This window comes from Euleptes europaea, chromosome 1, assembly GCF_029931775.1.
Source record: "Euleptes europaea isolate rEulEur1 chromosome 1, rEulEur1.hap1, whole genome shotgun sequence".
Taxonomy (NCBI): domain Eukaryota; kingdom Metazoa; phylum Chordata; class Lepidosauria; order Squamata; family Sphaerodactylidae; genus Euleptes; species Euleptes europaea.
This window is the reverse complement of record NC_079312.1, coordinates 87,348,411-87,368,594: the sequence shown is the minus strand read 5'-3', so window position 1 is coordinate 87,368,594 and position 20,184 is coordinate 87,348,411. Positions and strand designations below refer to the sequence as shown.

Below are 20,184 nucleotides of genomic sequence, written 5' to 3'. Positions count from 1 at the left end.
TCTTAAGATACCCTATGCTAACAGAGTATGTGACTGTAGTGCAGGTAGTGTAGGTACTCTGTATCATGTCACTTTTGGATGCAAGTATTTTACTGAGGCTAGAAATCTTTAAAATTTTCCTTTGCTCAAAAAATAGATGAAATGGAGGCATTACTTCTTTTGTTAGAAGATAATAGTAGAAATAGCATGCTTTCAGTTGTGAAATTTTAAGCCCTTGTGATCAATTTTCACAGCCGTTCTGATGTGGTCTAGTTTTTTTTTTAATATTTTAATAATCTGATTAAACAAATAAGTTAAGAAGCAGTAAAAGATATTGAGATGTCGCTCTAAGCTCAAGCATTGTAGAGATAAGTGTTGTACTGTAATATTGAACCTGGATGTGGAAGCAACACTGCTTCCAGTGCCAAACGTAAGGACCATTTTAGCTATCTGAGCATTAAGCAGTAGCAAAACAGGGTGTATTAAATGAGTTGCTCCAGTGGCTGTTAAACTGGAAATCTAAAAACTTTTTAAAGAATTAAACAATGGGAAAAAAGAAATGTGATAAGTGGCTGTCAGAGAAAAGAGCAACCTAGCAAAGAAAAAATGGAGCTGATATACACACAGCTACCTGGACAAACCAAGAGTGATCTTTCCTTTACTTTCAAATCCATTAATGCCTAGGAGATCAAAAAGAGACTAACTTGTATGAAGACTAACCCAGACTAAAGGGATCTCTCCCCGGTCTGCCACTACACCCTCCTTCCTTTCCCTTCTCTCCTCCCTTCCATGTTCTTAGGGTTATTCATTTTGCCCGTAGTAAATATTTCACACCCATGTCGCTAATTCAGTATCTTATTGCATTTATTCCCTTTTTATTAGGCAAGACGAGAACAAAGGACAAGTACCGTGTTGTGTACACAGACCATCAGCGCTTGGAACTGGAAAAGGAGTTCCACTACAGCCGCTACATCACTATCAGGCGGAAAGCAGAGCTGGCAGCGACGCTAGGACTCACTGAACGGCAGGTTGGTGCAAACATATAAAATCTCATAGAATACAGTGGGACTTACGGTACTTTTGTGTACATGCGGATAGGGTTGCCAACCTCCAGGTACTAGCTGGGGATCTCGTGCTATTACATCTGATTTCCAGTCGATAGAGGTCAGTTCACCTGGAGAAAATGGCCTCTTTGACAATTGGACTCTATGGCATTGAAGTCCCTCCCCTCCCCAAACCCCACCCTCCTCAGGCTCCGCCCAAAAAACCCCGCCAGTGGCAAAGAGGGACCTGGCAACCCTAACCCTAGGGTCAGACTTCTAGTTTACTAATTTAATTTACTTAGTTTTCTCCTCTATGTGTCTACCTGTGGCATAGCTAACTTGTATGGAGGCAGGAGCCAGTATCATATAGTGGTTGGAATGTCAAACTTGGATTTGGAATGCAAATCCCCTCTCAGACATGAAGTCCATTAGGTTCCCTTAGGCCAGTAACTCTGTCTCAGCCTAACATACTGAACAGGTGTTGGTTTGAAAATAAAATGGAGGAGAGAACTATACATGTTGCCCCAAGGCACGATAAAAATGTGATAGATCACTGCTAGTTTTGTGCCAGTGAATTATCAAAGTCTGAATTACAGAATTACCTGGCCAGGTTTTTACTGGGTCTCAGAAACAAACTGTCCTCTTGTGGTCTTAAATAAAAAACTGACATGGGAGATAGGAATTGTGAGAACTGGGACTCCCACAGGCCTCACATATACTCAAAATTTGTGTTTCCCATATTGCCTACTTTTTCCTGAGTTGATTCGCATACTCTTGAATTACAAACTTGTGGTTGATAATTTGAAACAAGATTATTTTGAGTTTATGTGCCATTGTACAATCTGAGCAGGAGTTCGAACATGCTTAGTACTAACCAGATTGCAAAGACATCATGGTCAGAGGCCAGGCATGCATCCAGGTCTTTGAGAACATGCCCAGGTGGTATGGTGGTAAGTTTGGAAATGAAAGAGCTTTTTATGACATGCCACAGGCATTCTGCTGCAGCCACACTCTCTGTAAGACTATACATCAAAAAATTAACTTCTCATTCTTTTTATCTTATACAGAGTTCCCTAGAATATGTGTGGATGGATAGCTGTATTAGTCTGTAGCAGCAAAATAAAACAAGAATCCAGTGGCACTTTAGAGAATAAATAGCATGTTTTCCAGCATAAACATGATGCTGGAACAAATTATTTTAGACTCTAAGCTGCCACTGGACTCCTATTTTATTTTGAAATAAGAGTTAAACTGAGGGACAGGGTATGTCCCAGATGAAGCCTTAGATGAAGCCTGGTGCTTTGAGACTCTGAGAAGCTTAAGACCTCTGATGTGAAGCCCAAACGCCACTTAAATTTGTTTGCTTCAGGAAGCTGAGAGAGATGACGTGCAGCTTCACCATACTGGCTAACAGACCAAGCATCAGATCGAATATGTCATAAACCTGCTAGATGCTCTTGCAATGTAGGGGTAACAAGTAAGGACATACAACAAAAAAGTTCTGCTTTATTTTTAGGTTGCCGATGGATGGCTGCAAAGCGTCCCATTTTGCAGCCATCCTTGGGTAAATAAAAAACAACCTGCTTGCATCTTTCCAGTCATCCTTGGGGTTGTGAGAATGCAGCTGCTTCAGCTGTTCCAGTAAGCATGGTCAGCCATGAGAATGTCAGGAAAGGTGGGACTGCTCTCATGTTTCCAGCCATCCTCTGGGCTGAGAGTGGATGGCTTCTGAGAAAGCCCACCATCCACCAGTGTCCAACTCCAAAGAGTAGCGGCAAAGGCTGCAGCCACCCTCAGGAGCTAGATAGCAGCAACTGCTGTCTCATCAGCCATGCTCCCTCAGCCCAGAAAACATCTGCAAAGGTAGACATACAGGGATTCATGGGGGAGGAGAAATCACATTCCCTGCATCCACTGACCTCTACCTGCTCGTACTTCCTCCCTCTCCTATATTCTTCCCCTGGTCACCTACTCTACCGATTTTCCCCTCCCCAACCAACTGCCCCAGTCTTTCCTGCCCCCATATTCACTGCACTTATGCCTCCCCACTTCTCTCCCTACTCCTCCACTTCTATTCTTATCCTCTTGTTTATGGGTGCCATTTTGGGTTGATAATCCAAAATGCCACCCAAAGTATTTTTTCCCTCTGCACCATTTGAACATGCACAGACAACTCTTTTTTTCCTACTTCAACGCCCGCCCCCCCTGCAAATCTAGAGATCCCGGCCCTTAGTTTGTTGAGACATCTTCATTATTCCCGTGTGGCCCCATTGTGTAATTTTTTTGACCTGCACACTGGTGCCCAGTTTGGATTCCTGTGCAGTATTATAATAGTGACATATCTTGCAGCATTATTGTAGGACTTGGAGCAAAGAATATGAACAGCCCTGCTGGATCAGACCAAGGGCTAACTTAACCCAGCATCCTGTTCCACACCATTCAAGCCTATTGCCTCTAGGAATTTTTTCACATGCAGTGAACAAAGGCATGTCCACCATTTATTGCTTTGCTTTGCCTTTCCACACTGTGCATTCATCTCTGTTTCTTATTTCTTCATTTTCCTCCTTGGCTCTACCACCTTCTGCATTTTTGTTTTTGCAGGTGAAAATCTGGTTCCAGAATCGGAGAGCTAAGGAGAGGAAGGTGAACAAGAAGAAGATGCAGCAACAAACACAGCCTGCCAGTACGACCACACCCACCCCTCCAGCAATTGGCACACCTGGTCCAATTGGGGGTATCTGCAGCAGTACCACCAGCCTGGTCTCCTCATCACCAATGACTATCAAGGAAGAATACATGCCTTAAATCCCGCTCTTCCATTTGATCTACAGATTCAGAAATGTCAGGTTGACCAAGAGAATCAAAGTTACTGGCAGATGCTAGAGGCTAACACAGATGTGATGTTTTCACTGCTGAGACCATGAAGCCATTTTGCATCCAGTATGCGTTTTCCACGATAGACTTGCTCCTATGTATAAAATCAGTAGGGTAATTGTTATTAGTTCACTTTATGGAAGGATTTGCTGCTGTCTGAAAATATTTAAAGGGGGAAATGCAACTGGAGGAAAGAATGCTGGGGGTGGGGGTGGGGGAGAAACAGACAAAACAGGGTACTGAGAAAGTCTTTCAGGATAATTTGTCAGCCTCTGCCCTGGGTTGGGTACTCAGGCCTTCATAGTTGGGTCATAAGGAAAGAGCTAGAAACAAGTGCTGGTCAACCATCTGAGGTCCAAGTCATGTCTGAATCCCATCCATGTCAGTTAACAGAGGTCAGGTGGCTGCTTCCATGCCTAAGTTCAGATACATAGCACTAAAAGCCGCAGCCGTTCAGTTAACCATTGGAGTAGAACTGAATGGCCAACAGTAAGGTGAGACTGAGATAACTGACAGCTGTCCAAGAGCCAAGTGTGGAAAAAGAGGCAGAAACCCTGAATCAGTCAGCAAAATTATCAAATTAGTCAGCAAAATACTGAAGCTAGTAGATGGCTTGTTGGTCTCTTACATCAAGGATCAAATTCTGTGCCTAAGAATTGCCTTTTTTTGGGTTTTTTTAAAAAATATAGTTCAATATGCCGAACTGTATTGTGGGAACCACCTCAGGCATATTGACTCAGTGACAAAACATGCACGCAGGAGTCTCCAGGCTCAATGCCTGGCATCTCCAGCCACAAGGATCTCAGAAAGCAGATGCTGAGAGAGCCCCTTGTTTGACTGAGGTGCTGGAGAGCTGCTGCCAGTCAGAGTAGATGATACTGAGCTATAGGGCTGCCAACCTCCATCTACTAGCTGGAGATCTCCTGCTATTACAACTGATCTCCAGTCGATAGAGATCAGTTCAGCTGGAGAAAATGGCCTCTTTGGCAATTGGACTCTATGGCATTGAAGTCCCTCCCCTCCCCAAACCCCACCCTCTTCAAGCTCCACCCCAAAAATCTCCCTCCAATAGCAAAGAGGGACCTAGAGACCCTACTTGAGCTAGATGGATGTCCTATTCAATATAAGGCATCTTCTCATACGTTTCCTCTCCTGGTAGGTATGGTAGGATGACAGTTCAGCATGCTTGTCTAGCTTCTCCCTATTTTGGGAATCCTGGCATGCCAGCTTGCCAAAGTAAAGGGTATTTTGCCTATTGATTAAGGGTGTTTTTTTCCCCTATACTTGTTTTATAAATATATGTAGATTTGAATTACTTGACTGTGCTCATCTATGTTGTCAGCTCTTTGTCAATGAAAATGGAAAACCTAAGCACTGTCAGAAATTACTTCGTGTTTCAGAAAGGGGAAAATCATGCACACCCTTGTGCCACGTTCCTGTTGCTTGTAGTTTTAAGCAATTGACTCAAAACATCGCACAGGAAGAAGGCCCGCTTGCTGCATCTGACTGTATGGGAAAGTGAAGGAAGAATGAAGTAAAAAGAGCTACTGAAAGGTTTAAACAGGGAAGGAGGATCTGCTACTAACCAGAAAGAAATTAGAAGGGAAATTGGAACAAACGTGTTGGCATTAGTTTGATGTACTAGTAGTAGCAAACATAAAGGTAACATTCCAGTGAAGCTGGAGAATTGATACACATACTCAAACACTCCATTAAAAAAAAAAAATCTCCCTTGACTTGCTGAATAGCTTTATGGCCTTTTATTTTTATTTCTCCCATGTGAATTGAATGTAGTAAATTCCAGAGGGGTGGCAGTTGTGGCAAAACCAAAAGGAGTCTTGTGGCACCTTAAAGACTAACAGATTTATTGTGGCAAAAGCTCTTGTGCCCACTTCATCAGTTATATGAAGTGTGTTCTCACTTGACAGATGTAATATATATACATGAGCATAGGAAAATAAAACTGCAAACAGTGGGATCAAGTGGCATTCAAAAGGAGTATAGTCTGTGACATTTCTGTGCAAGGCTCAAATATACACACCATAAGTGATCATTCACAACTGATAAAACAATATTCCTAGCTTGGCTAAGCTAAATTAACATCTGTAATGATTGAGAGTTCAGTTCAAACTTTGCTAAATGCAATCAAATTCTACCTCTTGGAGTTCTGCATGATCTACTAAACCAGGAAGCAAATGGAAGACTGGAGAAGCTGAAGATGAAATCGATGCGTCCCTGATGAATGTCTCGAACATCTGACAGGGCCAGGTGAACATTCTTTCGGCTCCCACTACTAATGGCTTAAAAATTACAGTTCTCATTCTCCTAGTACCTCAGGATGTACCACTATCTATTGTGCTTAGTGGCCAAACACTGATGTTTATATTTCTTTAATATGAAAACCCAGGTTGAGAATTATTTTGTATATAAGGTTAAAAAAAATATCTTTTTTAAAACGACTCTTCAAAAATAAAGATAACATTTTAGATATAGTCTTTCATCTTTTTCTTCAGTATGGTAACATCTGTGGGTTGTTGGGTTTGAAAAGTAACAGGAACAAGCTACATTGGGCAAAGCAGGGCATTTATGGAAATGTTAGGTTTGAGATTAACAGATGTGATCTCTCTGTGGGGGTGGCTAGATTCTAGTACAGTAGCACCTTAGAGACCAACAAGATTTTTGGGGGTATGAGCTTTTGAGAGTTAAGTATCTGACGAAGGGAGCTTTGATTCTCAAAAACTGACACCCCAAAAATCTTGGTGGTCTCTAAAGGGCTACTGGACCCGAATGCAGCTATTATTACTGCAGGCCAACATGGCTACCTTTTGAATCTTTGTTTGGGTGGGGAATTGATAGTTGTGCCATGGAAAATATAAATATATTTTTAACAAGCAGGAGGATGAACTAAGTTTACCACCACTGCTTATCTCAGTGGTAGAGGCAGCTGTAATAAAGCAGTACAATATCCTATGGTCTTATAACATGTCGTGTAACTTGGCGCTCAAATACTCATCTGGACCAAGGCTACGTCTACCCAGAGGCAATTCTCCATGTATCTCTTGATGTAAATGCAGAGGAATTTACTGATGTAAATGAAGAGGAATTTACAGTGGCAGTAGGGCCCTGTACTTTGCTTGCCTGGTTGCCTGCGACTGCCATTTCCCCCCTGCCACTGGGAGGCTTTCTCCAGGCTTTTAAAAAAATGGGAAATAGTAGATTACTGTAGCATTGTAGTGATTTATTGCCACAATGTACAAGTTCCCAGATTTTACCTAAAAAACAATTTCTACCCCTTTTTTGCTTCAGAGGCATAAGGGAACATGTGCAACCTGCACTTTCCCCTTTATAACTCCTCAACAAAAGGGGTGAGAGAAAGCTGGGAAATATTAAATTTTAGGGAGCTACTAAATTGCAGCAACAGATAATCATAACATTATACCAATCTAACTATTTCTGACTTTTTTTAAAAAAGCCCCCCCCCCATTCAAACTATTTATTGGGGGGAAGAATAGCCACAAGGAATGAGGAAACAAAAATGGTGCTGATGTGGGTGGGACCTCCAAAATGTGTATATTCCTATCCCCATGGTGTCCAAAGGCACTTTGACAGAGGTCTTTCCAAAAAGATTGTACCAAACTAGATTTGGGAAAGATCACAGCAAAGTGGGGACACACACACACACAGAGAGAGAGAGAGAGAGAGAGAGAGAAAATCAAGTCAAACAGATAATGGCTTCATGTGGATGCTCCTGAAAGCACTGAGGCAGAGCAAAAGATTTCATGGGAACAACCCAAGTACCACCCCCCACGCACACTTTTTTGGCCATTGGGATATTAATGATAGTTCATATTATGCAATGATTAATGGTGCTAATATCCGGGTGTAGGGTTGGGAAATACCTGGAGATTTTGGGGTGGAGCCTGAGGAGGGCAGGGTTTGGGAAGGGGAGGACTTCAGTGGGATATAGTGCAATAGAGTCCACCTTCCAAAACAGCCATTTTCTCCAGGTGAAACATATCTGGGGATCACTTTTAATAGCAGGAGATATCCAGCCACCACCTGGAGGTTGGAAACTCTATTGAGGTGAGGTTGGGGCTTTTACAGGTTTGCAACATTCTTCCATATATGCTGATGCCGTGTCATCCCCCACATCTGTGTCATCCTACACTTGTGTAATATCTTTTTTTCCCCACTGGAACTGATGCAAGTGTCATTGTGCTAAGATCCTAAACCAGGCAATGTGCTTTAGAGCTCTCTGAGTACTTAAAAAAAAAAAGAAAAAAAAAAACTTCTGCAAGTTGCTAATAAGCACCAGCTACCATGGCTCAGAGTGTTAAGCTGCAGTACTTCAGTCCCAAGCTCTGCTCATGACCTGAGTTCGATCCCAACGGAAGTTGGTTTCAGGTAGCTGGCTCAAGGTTGACTCAGCCTTCCATCCTTCCGAGGTCGGTAAAATGAGTACCCAGCTTGCTGGGGGTAAAGGGGAGATGACTGGGGAAGGCACTGGCAAACCACTCCGTAAACAAAGTCTGCCTTGGAAACGTCGGGATGTGACATCACCCCATGGGTCAGGAATGACCCGGTGCTTGCACAGGGGACCTTTACCTTTTTACAGAGATAATGCAGGGGGAAATGGGATTCTTTAAAAAGGAAGCATCCATTCCCTTATTATTAATTCCCAGAAACCTACAGTTTAGGAAGACCTTTGAGAACAACTGTGAGATCTCCAACCATTTTAGGTGGCAGAGTTAAGTTGTAATTTAAGACATTAACCAGTTGAAAAGGTTAATTGCATATGGCATGAAGAATTAGCTCCCTTTACAAGTTTTAAAAGCTGTTAATTTCACCAGAGGCTGTGTTTGGAAAACCAGTAACCATTCCCTGTTACACACATTGAGGAAACTCCCTACCTGTTTGTAAGAAACATGCCTTACATTTTTAAACCAGTTTGCTGTGCTTAATGGAAAGGTATGGGGACTGGGGAGGGCTTTCAGACCATTGTAATCTTAGCACCAAGGGCAAGTGAGGAGACTAACAGCCAGGAAGGGCTTGCTTTCCTAGGGCCAAAGACCAAGGCCAGCCAACCGTAAACCGTCACTGGCTGTGGGTCTCTAATCTCAGTTTATGACTGGTAACAGGCTTACCAGCCTTCCCGTGCAAGAACAACAAACACAGAAGGAAGGTGTGAGATAGCGAATGGGACAGCTGGCACTGGTGCCTTTGGGACCATTAAGGAAATTGCTTTTAGAGTAGGAACTGTGCCCCACAGTCACCCTGGCAGTTTCCCACATTGTCGCAGCATGCCTGCTCTGTTACTCAGTTTCAACTTACTGATCATTAGGGTTGCCAGGTCCCTCTTTGCCACTGGTGGGAGGTTTTTGGGGCGGAGCCTTAGGAGGGCAGGGTTTGGGGAGGGACTTCAATGCCATAGAGTCCAATGGCCAACGCGGCCATTTCTTCCAGGTGAACTGATCCCTATTGGCTGGACTTCGTTGTAATAGCAGGAGATCTCCAGCTGTTACCTGGAGGTTAGCAGCAATAGACACTTCTGTGTATACAATAGTTACAACCAAATTGACACAGAAACACAGCTCATATATCAATGTTACAAATTCTATATTATATACCTTTTGGATATAGGAACTTTGCCTGTGTTGGTTTTTATATCATATTGGATATTGAAAAATTGTGTTTTGTATTGTGCATTTTGTATTATTGTAGTTTGTAGATTGTTAGAATTGTTGTGGTATAATATAGAATTTGTAGCATTGATATGTGAGCTGTGTTTCTGTGTCAATTTGGTTGTTACCTGGAGGTTGGCAATTCTACTGATCACCAGAACTAACTTTTCAGATGGCACTTCTCACGGATGGAACAAGGAGTCATGATGGTGTCACCTGAGGGCAAAGAGAACAAAGGAAGCTGAGAAGGGATGGATGTGAGTCATGCTGGAGTCCTTGCCATTGTATATGTTTCCATTGCATGGCAGCCAGCTCTAACCTTGTGTGCATCTTCTGAGGGGAATGACATTGGATGTGGGCATCTCGTGTATGAGGGGGAGAGGAGCAGCAATTGTGAATAAAGAGCATGGGGATGCATCATTGGCTCAGAGGCTGCTACTGCCATATACTGACAGGATAAAGTTTCAACTGATTCCCTATCAGGCTTCAGCCTGTTTACACAGCAGGGTAAAAGTCCATGCAACTGCAGGGCAGTCCTTTTGAGTGGTTCCTGCATGGCACAGTGGGCAGGTGATGATGGGAATCTGCAATCACTCCACCTCTTGCCTCTTCTCACTGATATGCCTGCCCCAGTTAATGAAAGGGGTGCAGGTGGCTAGGGTTACAACCTGCTATTACAACTGATCTTCAGCCGATAGAGATCAGTTCACCTGGAGAAATGGCCGCTTTGGCAATTGGACACTATGGCATTGAAGTCCCTCCCCTCCCCAAACCCCTCCCTCCTCAGGCTCTGCCCCAAAAACCTCCTGCTGGTGGCAAAGAGGGACCTGGCAACCCTAGTTGTGCCCCCTGTGATGTCTTTTCTGACCCTTTCCAAAGCTAAGAGCCTGCAGTTTGCTTGAATTAGCAATACATTTAAATGTGTGAGAGCGCAATTGGGTTTTGTCAGATTCACTATTTGTTTCTTTTTTTCTTATGCTCCCACTTCAACTAAAGTCACATCCACACCAAATTTTAACTGCTGCCTCCTAGCCCTTATGGGTACAGCAGTATTTTTGGTGGGAGGGGGGAAGAATGGAGACTAACAACTGGAATAAACTTATGCGGACTCAGATTAATGGGTGTTCTGCCATTAATATTGCCTGATCTGATTGACAACAGCCTGCTGGGTCTCAGGAAGAGGTCTTCTCTTTCCCAGCTTTGCTGTAACACGTGTTGTTGTTGTTTTAAACCACAACTGTCAGGGAATGAATTTGTGTGTGTGTATTTGTGTGTGTGTGTTCCCTTCTTCTCTCACCTGGCAGTGTCGGTGGATCACATTGAGAAGGGTAGAACCCCAGAACTTCATTTAATCAGCAATGGTTTCCAAGGTTTTCCATCTTATGAATTTATTGGCACTTTTTCTCCACACCCATAGACTTGAAAATACTACTTGGCATGTGCAAAAAGCCCTTTCCGTGCTACATCCCACCCAACCACTTCTAAAGTTAAGGTGAGGATTCTGAGCTTTAACAGTTCTAATGCCATAGTTTTTCAATTAAAACTTTGTGGGGCTTCATCTCCCACACTCCCCTGAAAAGCCTAATAGTCTGTTTGACCAGCCTATACTTTTTGTTTCCTTTACGTACAATTGCTCAGTAAATCTTATTCCCTCTGCAAGAGGTGTTGCAAGAATAAGAATCAATGTATGTACCAAAGCAGTTAGAAATTATGTTGTGTCCTGGATTGTTTTAATGGCATCATCATGGTTGTTTTAAGTGGTTTGCTTTAATTTATTATTTATTTACGTTATTTATGATCCTTTCTCACTGAGACTCCAGGTGGATTAAATCAATGCATCCATAGGATGGAACATCTAATAAGCAATGTAATAGGACTAGGATGCAAAAATTAAAACCAAGCAAAAATCTGGAACAAAGCTTAGCCAAAGCTTAAATGAACAAATTACAATGAAGAAATTACATAATAGGATAGAGCAACAGATTGTATGTACTGTACACTGTAGTATTACCCAGTTTCTTTCCCTTTATTAAAGCATTCTTCCTAAATCATTCTGTTATAAAAAAGCCATATTACCTTTTTAATGATGTCAGCCTGTGTTTTAATGGTTGTGTTTTTAATGGCTTTGTTTTTCATGGTTGTGTTTAAATGGCATTGTTTTGTGATCTTAGCGGTAAGCCACCCTGAGCAAGTTTCTGGGTAGGTGGTATATAAATTTTCTCAATGAACAAAGTTGCAAATAGCCATGCTGGGCCATAAAAATAATCTAAAAGCAACAATAGGGTAATACACTACAGCCTTCGTGATCTTGATTGTAATGAAGGGCTATTGTTGCAAGTAATCATATATTCACACTTTTGCCAGTAGGTGGAGCAAGGATATCAGGCACCAATTTGAAAGATGTCACAAGTGTTCAGGGCACCTGACCCAAAAATTCACATCCCTGTGGCATAATCTGTTTGCACACCCAGAATTGGAAAAGGCTGAGAAGCTAAAGGAGACCTTCATGGTTAGAAAGGGGTAGGCAAGGAAGGGAAAAGGCAAGGTGAAAGAAAACTATGGAATCAGCTTGAAGCAAATATGTACCTGTTTTTACGTGGATTTGAAGCATTTGTGCACTGAAAAACATGAAGCAGCTGCCTGATTTAAGCACAAAAAGTCTTTCTATAGTTCTGTTCTGTGATTGTTGCTGTTTTTGCATATGCATGATTGGTACAATGTGAACCTAGGCCAGATTTGCCCTCTGTTTACTATTAAGTTAGCAAATGAGCTGATTGCCATCTTAATGGGCTGGTGGGACAGTGCTAGACAGAATGTTGCTGCCAGGAGAGCCACATGAAAGACCTGAGCCTGGGTCCTATCAAAACAGAAGTGGGAAATCTACCTGGACATCTAGGGAGGCCCTACTTTATGTGGTATGCCCTCATGGGTAGCAACATCTGGCAAAGCCTTTTTGTGGAAATTGATGGGAACTGTGAAAGTCTTGCTCCAACCTCTTGCTTGCTTTGCCTTCTTCATCAGGTGTTTCCCTTTTAGCATATTCTTTGGTGGGTGCCATTGTTTCTGTAGAACAAAATCACAACTGCTGGGGTTGTGAAGTTAGTCTTAAAGGACTATGGATGAGCGAATAAGCTATACATTCAGTGGGGTAGTCAGTATAACCTTAATCATGCAGCCAGAGGAGCAGGAATGCAAACAGATGACCAGTTAACCATCATGGTGTAAGAAGAAGAAGAAGAGTTGGTTTTTATATGCCAACTTTCTCTACCACTTAAGGGAGAATCAAACCAACTTACAATCACCTTCCCTTCCCCTCCCATCCCCACAACAGACACCCTGTGAGGTAGATGGGGCTGAGAGAGCTCAAAGAGAGCTGTGACTAACCCAAGGTCACCCAGCTGGCCTTATGAGTAGGAGTGGGGACACCAACCTGGTTCACCAGATTAGCATCCGCCGCTCATGTGGAGGAGTGGGGGAATCAAACCTGGTTCTCCAGATCAGAGTCCACTGCTCCAAACCACTGCTCTTAACCACTACACCTCGCTGGAACAGCCCTTACTGGGCTTGAGAGAAAGACAGCTGTAGAGTACCTGATCATAGCACTCTTCTCCACGTCTAATTAAGGGATCCATTCTGTAATGAACTAGAACTATTTAAAATTAAAGTGATAAATGTTTCTGTGACAAGCGATGCAGGACAACCCCCCACCCCACCCAGCACAATTGGTATTCAGAGGCACAACCTCTCTGAACTCGCATGAACCATGCAGCCATCGTGGTTGTTAGCCATTTATAGACCCATGCTCTAGTAATCTGTTTAATCCCCTTGTTTATGGGCACTTGCCCACTCCCCACTTGCTGTTCAACAGATCGTAATTTCCATCTAACTCCCAACAAACCTGTGTACAAGCCAGCCGGCGTCTCTTCTCACCCTCCCCGGCTGCTCCCTCGCATTCTGCCTCGTTCTAGATAGTGTCAGCGTCTCTTCTCACTGTGCCAGCAACACTCAGACAAGAAGAAGCAATCCGGAGGGGAAGGGAAAAAAGAGAAAAGAAGGAGATTAACCCCCCCCCCACACACACACACCCCTCATTCTTGGATGCTCCCTCTGTACTCCCCCTTGCTGAAGAGACTGTCTCCGGAACAAGTGGAAGAGCGAGAGTGAATGCAGGGAGGGATTGCATAGCAACGCGACTCCGAGATGAAGAAGGGCCAGGGGGACCATCTCCGGGAGGTAAGAGGCAACAATTGGTACCAAAGGCACATAGAGTGAGGAGGGGGGAGCTTGCGCAAGGTGTCTTTTTGCATGGGAAATAGGTGGTGTTTGAGGATGCCGGAATACAGAAGCCCAGCCCTTCATCACTTCCTGAGGCAAATATACCAGGGGATGCCTCCTCTGGGACGGACACTTTAGTAGTGGCGATCGATTACAAGGGCGATGCTTTCTCCTCCTATAACCCAAGGCAGCAGATGAAGCAGGTGGATGGCTGGGGGAGTGGGGGGGGGTAAGACTGTTGTTCCATGAGGAGCTCTTCTCTCTCCTTTTAATTAGCAAGTTCAGTAAACACTGGAGCAGCGTGGATAATTGGATGCGCCCGTTCGAGCCGTCCGGCCTGGCACGGCAGGTGCTTTTTCTAGAAGGCAGGTGTTCCTATCAGGATGATTCGCCTTGTGTCTGGGTGGGGGTGCGTGGTGGAAGTTCAGGTGCAAGGCTGCCTCCTCTGTGGACTTTACATCAACCGTAGACCTCCCCCTTCATATCCAAGGGATAACAGGTGCTATTGGGACATGCCAGAGAAGAAGGGAGCGACAGCGGTGAATGGTGCTCAGCATGAGCTTTAGGAGAATTGGGCAATTATTCACTTCGGGGATTGCTGTGAGGCATGAAAGTGGGCCAAATCTGTTGAGCCTCTCTGCACTACTTTCCAAACCAGGCTTGCGTCATCTGTCAGGTTCTTCCCTCTTTCTTATTATTTCCTGATGGTCCTTGTGGTATTGATTTTCCTTTCTCATTGTGTGTGTGTGTGTGAAGTGCCTTCAAGTCGCAGCCAAATTATGGCAACCCCTTTTTGGGGGTTTCATGGCATGAGACTACCAGAGGTGGTTTGCCAGTGCCTTCCTCTGCACAGTAACCGTGGTCTTCCTTGGTGGTCTCCCATCCAAATACTAACCAGGGCTGACCCTGCTTAGCTTCTGAAATCTGACGAGATCAGGCTAGCCTGGGCCATCCAGGTCAGGGCTCCTTTCTCCTTACACACTCTCATAACACTCTCTGCTCCTTTTCTCTCAGTCTGAAACTTCTTGGTTTCTTCATCAGGGCCCACGTCTAATTCTTTCCTTCTTGGCTCTTAGTCTAAAACCTTTGTATAGGGTTGTCAGGTCCCTCTTCGCCACCGGTGGGAGGTTTTTGGGATGGAGCCTCAGGTGGGCGGGGTTTGGGGAAGGGTGGTACTTCAATGCCATAGTGTCCAATTGCCAAAGCGGCCATTTTCTCCAGGTGAACTGATCTCTTTTGGCAGGAGATCTCAAGCTACTACCTGGAGGTTGGCAACCCTACCTTTGCAACTCTTTGGCTAGGAAGTGTCTATCATACCTGAGATCCTTTCCAAGGTCAGATCTTCAAGAGCTGATGCTAGTATAAGAATGGGGGGAATAAGTGCAGTCTCTCTTTCTCTCTTTCTGCCTGTCTCCTTCTGAAGAAGAGGGTTAGGGTTAGAAAAGCCCCTTCGTATCTGTAGCTAAAGGAACTTCTAGGAGTGTTCAGGTTTCCACTCCTGTGAAGTCACTGTGGCAATGGGACAGCAGTGTATCTCAGTAGGAGAAAATATGATTAGGATGTCATATGGGATGGATGGAGCAGAACAGTTTCCTTTTTTTAAGCAATACATTTTACTACAGGAAATCCCCTCCAGACCTGTATGAGACAGAGGAGGAGGAGGAGGCTGGAGTCAGTCACCAACCCCTTGCAATCATCTTCTGTTTAGTCTGGCTCTTGCTGAGCCAAACACCCTCCCCTATATGAGCACACTTCCAGTGTATTTTCTAGTGAGCTTTGGGACTCCCAAGATTAACAGTTTCCTTGGAGCTGAAAGCCCCTTTCCAAAATGTAAAAGCCATCACTTCACATACAGAACAGGAAGCAGGTGTGATGGCCACCATGTGGTGTGTTGTGCTGGAAGGAAATGGCAACAAATCCAGATGATTCCTGGCGTGTTTCCTTTGGGCTCAGAGTCTGCAAAGTCTTTGAAATGGATCACCTGCCCAGTCACCTCCATGTCTCTATCCTGTGGGCTTCAGAGTAGACCCACCTCTTGGTGCTGAAAGTAATAGGAAGCACAGGCCGGAAGAAGTGCAAACTGCCCATGTGTACAGGCAAATTACAAAAAGGGCCTGCCCCATGAATAGTGGGCGGGCATATTGTCAAGTTCTCCCACCCTAATTACATTAATTTTTGTGTAGTATGAATATGGTTGCCAACCTCCAGGTTGCACCTGGAGATCTCCCACTATTACTGTTGATCTCCAGATGACCAAGATCAGTTCACCTGGAGAAAATGGCCACTTTGGAAGGTGGACTCCAGGTAGGGTTGCCAACCTCCAGGTACTAGCTGGAGATCTCCTGCTATTACAATTGATCTCCAGCCGATAGAGATCAGTTCACCTGGAGAAAATGGCCGCTTTGGCAATTGGACTCTATGGCATTGAAGTCCCTCCCTTCCCCCGCCCTCCACAGGCTCCGCCTCCAAAATCTACAGGTATTTCCCAATTCGGAGCTGGCAACCCTAACTCTATGGAATTAAACCCTATTGAAGTCCTTTCCCTACCAAACCCTGCCCTCGTCACGCTCCACCCACAAAAAGCTACAGGTATTTCCCAATCTGGAGCTGGCCACCCTGAGTATGAACCACCTCAGTGTCTTTGTTTGGCTTCCTACATCAGTTCCCCCTCCCCCTTTGGTGGCCTGCCAAACATACAGAGAGCTCTATTAGATTGGAGTAGAAGGGGTGGGGATGGGGCTCAAAGGGAAGCCATCCTGGTTCTGCTTGGCGTGAGTGCCAGGATAGTGTGTGAGTACAAAAGAGCTCTTTCATAGCAGCACTTCACCAGCCACGGTCAGATGTTTGCTGAGATCACATAGCAGCAAAAAGGAGTTTTGCTGAGGTTTTGGTATAACACTGAACTTTGGCTGCGGAGCAATTTCCAAAACAGTTTCATGCCATCTCTATTCTCAGTCTTGCTTTTTATTTAAGTATTAAAATATCTGGAAAAAGTTGTTTCGGTGCCAGTGCTGTTGAGTTCAGAAGCCCCTGGGCCACGGGATTGTTCTTCACTAGCATGCAGCTGGGAGATATTTGATGTCAACTTTCTCTAGAAATCACAATACTTTTGTAGGTAACAACCACACAGACATGGAGATCAGTAATTCCGGTGCTAATTGCTACCATTCTAGGCATGTTAGGAGTGTCATCTTTGAAGGCAAGGAGCCATCATGAGAAACTACTAGTCATAGTAGTTCCAGCCTACCTGTGAACAACAGGTGCCTTTTCTTTGAGACTTCCTGTGTTGCTTTCTGGTTTGTAGCTACCACCCAAGGGAAAACTGAACTTAAGGAAACAACATTGGGTATGATATCTATTATAAGATTACTGTCCATGTTGAGTTCTCCTTCTTCTCCCCAAATGTATAATTTAGGATACAAGTGACATGTCTTCATTTGCATCATGCATTTCTCAGCCCACCTTCAGACGCAACCAAAAACATGATTCAGGAGAAGGCTAGCTTCACATTTATTTTATTTTATTTTATTTATTATTAAATTTATATCCTGCTCCTCCCCGACCAAGGTCGAGGTCAGGGCAGCTTACATCCAATATAATCACAACCATACATAAGTCATTTTAAAATAATCACCATGAAATCACAATTTAAAATAATCACATTGTAGGGGAGAAGGGGGAATTCCATAAAGGGTTTCCACTCTCAATGGCAAACCTGCAATCACCATGGTGTGTAGTGCTAGCCTTAACTTCCTGGTCAAAGTATTAAAAAATGGAATTCTCCTATCATGAGATTTTGTAAAATACTGAGGGGGGGGGGAAACACTTTGAAAAAAATAAAAAAGAGTCGATTCCTCCAGCTGCCAGCTTGTGACTCAGTTGTGACACAGATGTATTTCTCAGAGTGAAAGATTATCTTCCCCAGCAACTCATTGTGCTGCATGTGGAATGCAATTGCGTGATCATTATCAGGAAAAGAAATGCCTTAGTGGTGCTTATGCATACATTGTAATTGTTCTCCTTATTTGTTTTATTTACTTACCTGCCTTTGTCCCCAGTTGGAAACTAAAGGGGCTTACATTGTTCTCCTCTTCACCATTTTACCCTTACGACAACCCTGTGAAGTAGGTTAGGCTGAAAATGTGTGATTGGAGGGGAGGGGCCATGGCTCAGTGATTAAGTCTCTCTTGGCAGGCAGAAGGTCCCAGGTTCAATCCCCAGCATATCCAGTTAAAGGGACTAGGCAAGTAAAAAAGGTAAAGGTCCCCTGTGGAAGCACCGGGTCATTCCTGACCCATGGGTTGACGTCACATCCCGACGTTTCCAAGGCAGACTTTGTTTGCGGGGTGGTTTGCCAGTGCCTTCCCCAGTCATCTTCCCTTTACCCCCAGCAAGCTGGGTACTCATTTTACCGACCTCGGAAGGATGGAAGGCTGAGTCAACCTTGAGCCGGCTACCTGAAACCAACTTCCGTCGGGATTGAACTCAGGTCGTGAGCAGAGTTTGGACTGCAGTACTGCAGCTTACTGCTCTGTGCCACAGGGCTCGTCACTAGGCAAGTAGGTGATGTGAAAGACCTCCGCCTGAGACCCTGGAGAGCGGCTGCCGGTCTGAGTAGACAATATTGATTTTGATGGACCCAGGGTCTGATTCAGTATAAGGCAGCTTCATGTGTTCGTGTGTACATGTGACCAAGCTCACCTAGCAAGCGGCCTTGGCAGAGTGGGGATGTGAACCTAGATCTCCCAGAACCTAGATCCTAGTCCAACTCTCTGACTACTGTACCACACTGGCTGTCATCCAAAAAGGAGTTTATCACATTCAGCTGCTTTATGGAATTATATGCCTGAAAAGGAGTATCTACTGATCTGGCCCTCTAGCCTCTAACAGGCCAGGTACAGCTGAGCCACTTATCAAATTTCATATAATAAATTTAGATTAATGTTGAATATACATTTTGCGATAGGTTCTGTGAAATACATATGTGCATTTTTCAGTTAAACAATTTGATCTTGTCAGATGTTTTAAAAAGTTGATAATTGTATTTAAAAAAAATTCAGAACTATTCCAGTGAAGCTGCATGAAAAATTGATTCATGTGGCTGAGATTTTAGTCATCTGCTGAAATTCCTTGAAAGCTTAAATTATTTTAAATGCATGCCGTCAGCTCTTCTTTTAGCTTCTTTCATTAAAACAGACATTAAAAAAAACTAGTTTCTGTTTCTCCCTCTACAAATAACATATAGAATGAAAGATGCACAACTATTTTCTTGTAGGTAGTCTGATCAATGACAACTGATGACTAAAATCCTGGTTGGGCTGCGTATATGAGCTTAGGTGTCCACTCTCAGCCCTTAACACCACTATCTCCTTACACCCATCAAATGCTAGGTAATACCTGTATAGGTAGGGCCAGATTTTCCTCATTGCTTCATCTAATATTTCCTCCTCCCTACTGTCCCTTGTTTCTACAGTAGGGTTGCCAGGTCCCTCTTCGCCACTGGTGGGAGATTTCTGGGGCGGAGCCTGAGGAGGGCGGGGTTTGGGGAAGGGACTTCAATGCCATAAAGTCCAATTGCCAAAGCAGTCATTTTCTCCAGGTGAACTGATCTCTATCGGTTGGAGATCAGTTGTAATAGCAGGGGATCTCCAGTCGCTACCTGGAGGTTGGCAACCCTATTCTACAGTTATTTTTCAACCCTGTACTATCTCCATGCCAAGCCTTCAGAGAAACTCGAGGCTTCTATGAGAGAAGAAGAAAGCCACAACAGACTCTGAAACATTCCCTTCTGAGGAGCAATATGCCCGGATCTCCTTTCTGCCTCCCAGCAGGGTTAGGAAAGGAAGAGAAAGCATGTGCATAATGTTTATAGTCTGAGGTGAAAAGCTTCTCACACTAGATTGCTATTCTAAGCAGTGGGAAGTGGATTATTCTTTTTTTTTTCAGAGCCAGAAGCATGACTCTAAGAAAAACTAAAAGCAAAGATGATCAGAAATCTAGGGGGATTTTTTTTTTAAAAGGATTTTGATAGAAGATCCCATTAATCCATAACATATGCTGAACAGCCTCTAGCTAGAGCCAGGAAATTGTGGGATTATGCCTTCATTAGATGACCCACAGTGTAATCCTAAACAGAGCCCATTGATTTAAATGGATTTAGAAGAGTGTAACTCTATTTAGGATGTGCTGCAATTTGCACAACAGGAAACAGGGATCATTTTATTCATCTATGGCAATGGCTAGTTTCTATAAAGTCTGGTGCTGGCACTTATAACTGATGACTAAATTATAGGATGGGGGAGACTTGTCTGAGCAGTAGTGTATGTGAAAAG

General features: G+C 43.9%; 2 protein-coding genes across 2 annotated transcripts in view; both read left to right on the top strand.

Moving 5' to 3' along the window:
* Nucleotides 1-3,827, top strand: part of CDX1 (caudal type homeobox 1) — a 45,141-nt gene extending 41,314 nt beyond the window's left edge. The window contains exons 2-3 of the mRNA XM_056865995.1: nucleotides 862-1,007; nucleotides 3,624-3,827. Coding sequence (XP_056721973.1) covers nucleotides 862-1,007; nucleotides 3,624-3,827 — 350 coding nt within the window. The remainder of the gene's footprint in view (nucleotides 1-861; nucleotides 1,008-3,623) is intronic.
* Nucleotides 3,828-13,703: 9,876 nt separating this feature from the next.
* The window catches only part of SLC6A7 (solute carrier family 6 member 7), a 39,699-nt gene continuing 33,218 nt past the window's right edge, over nucleotides 13,704-20,184 (top strand). Inside the window, exon 1 of the mRNA XM_056851943.1 lies at nucleotides 13,704-13,810. Coding sequence (XP_056707921.1) covers nucleotides 13,778-13,810 — 33 coding nt within the window. The 5' untranslated portion in view covers nucleotides 13,704-13,777. The remainder of the gene's footprint in view (nucleotides 13,811-20,184) is intronic.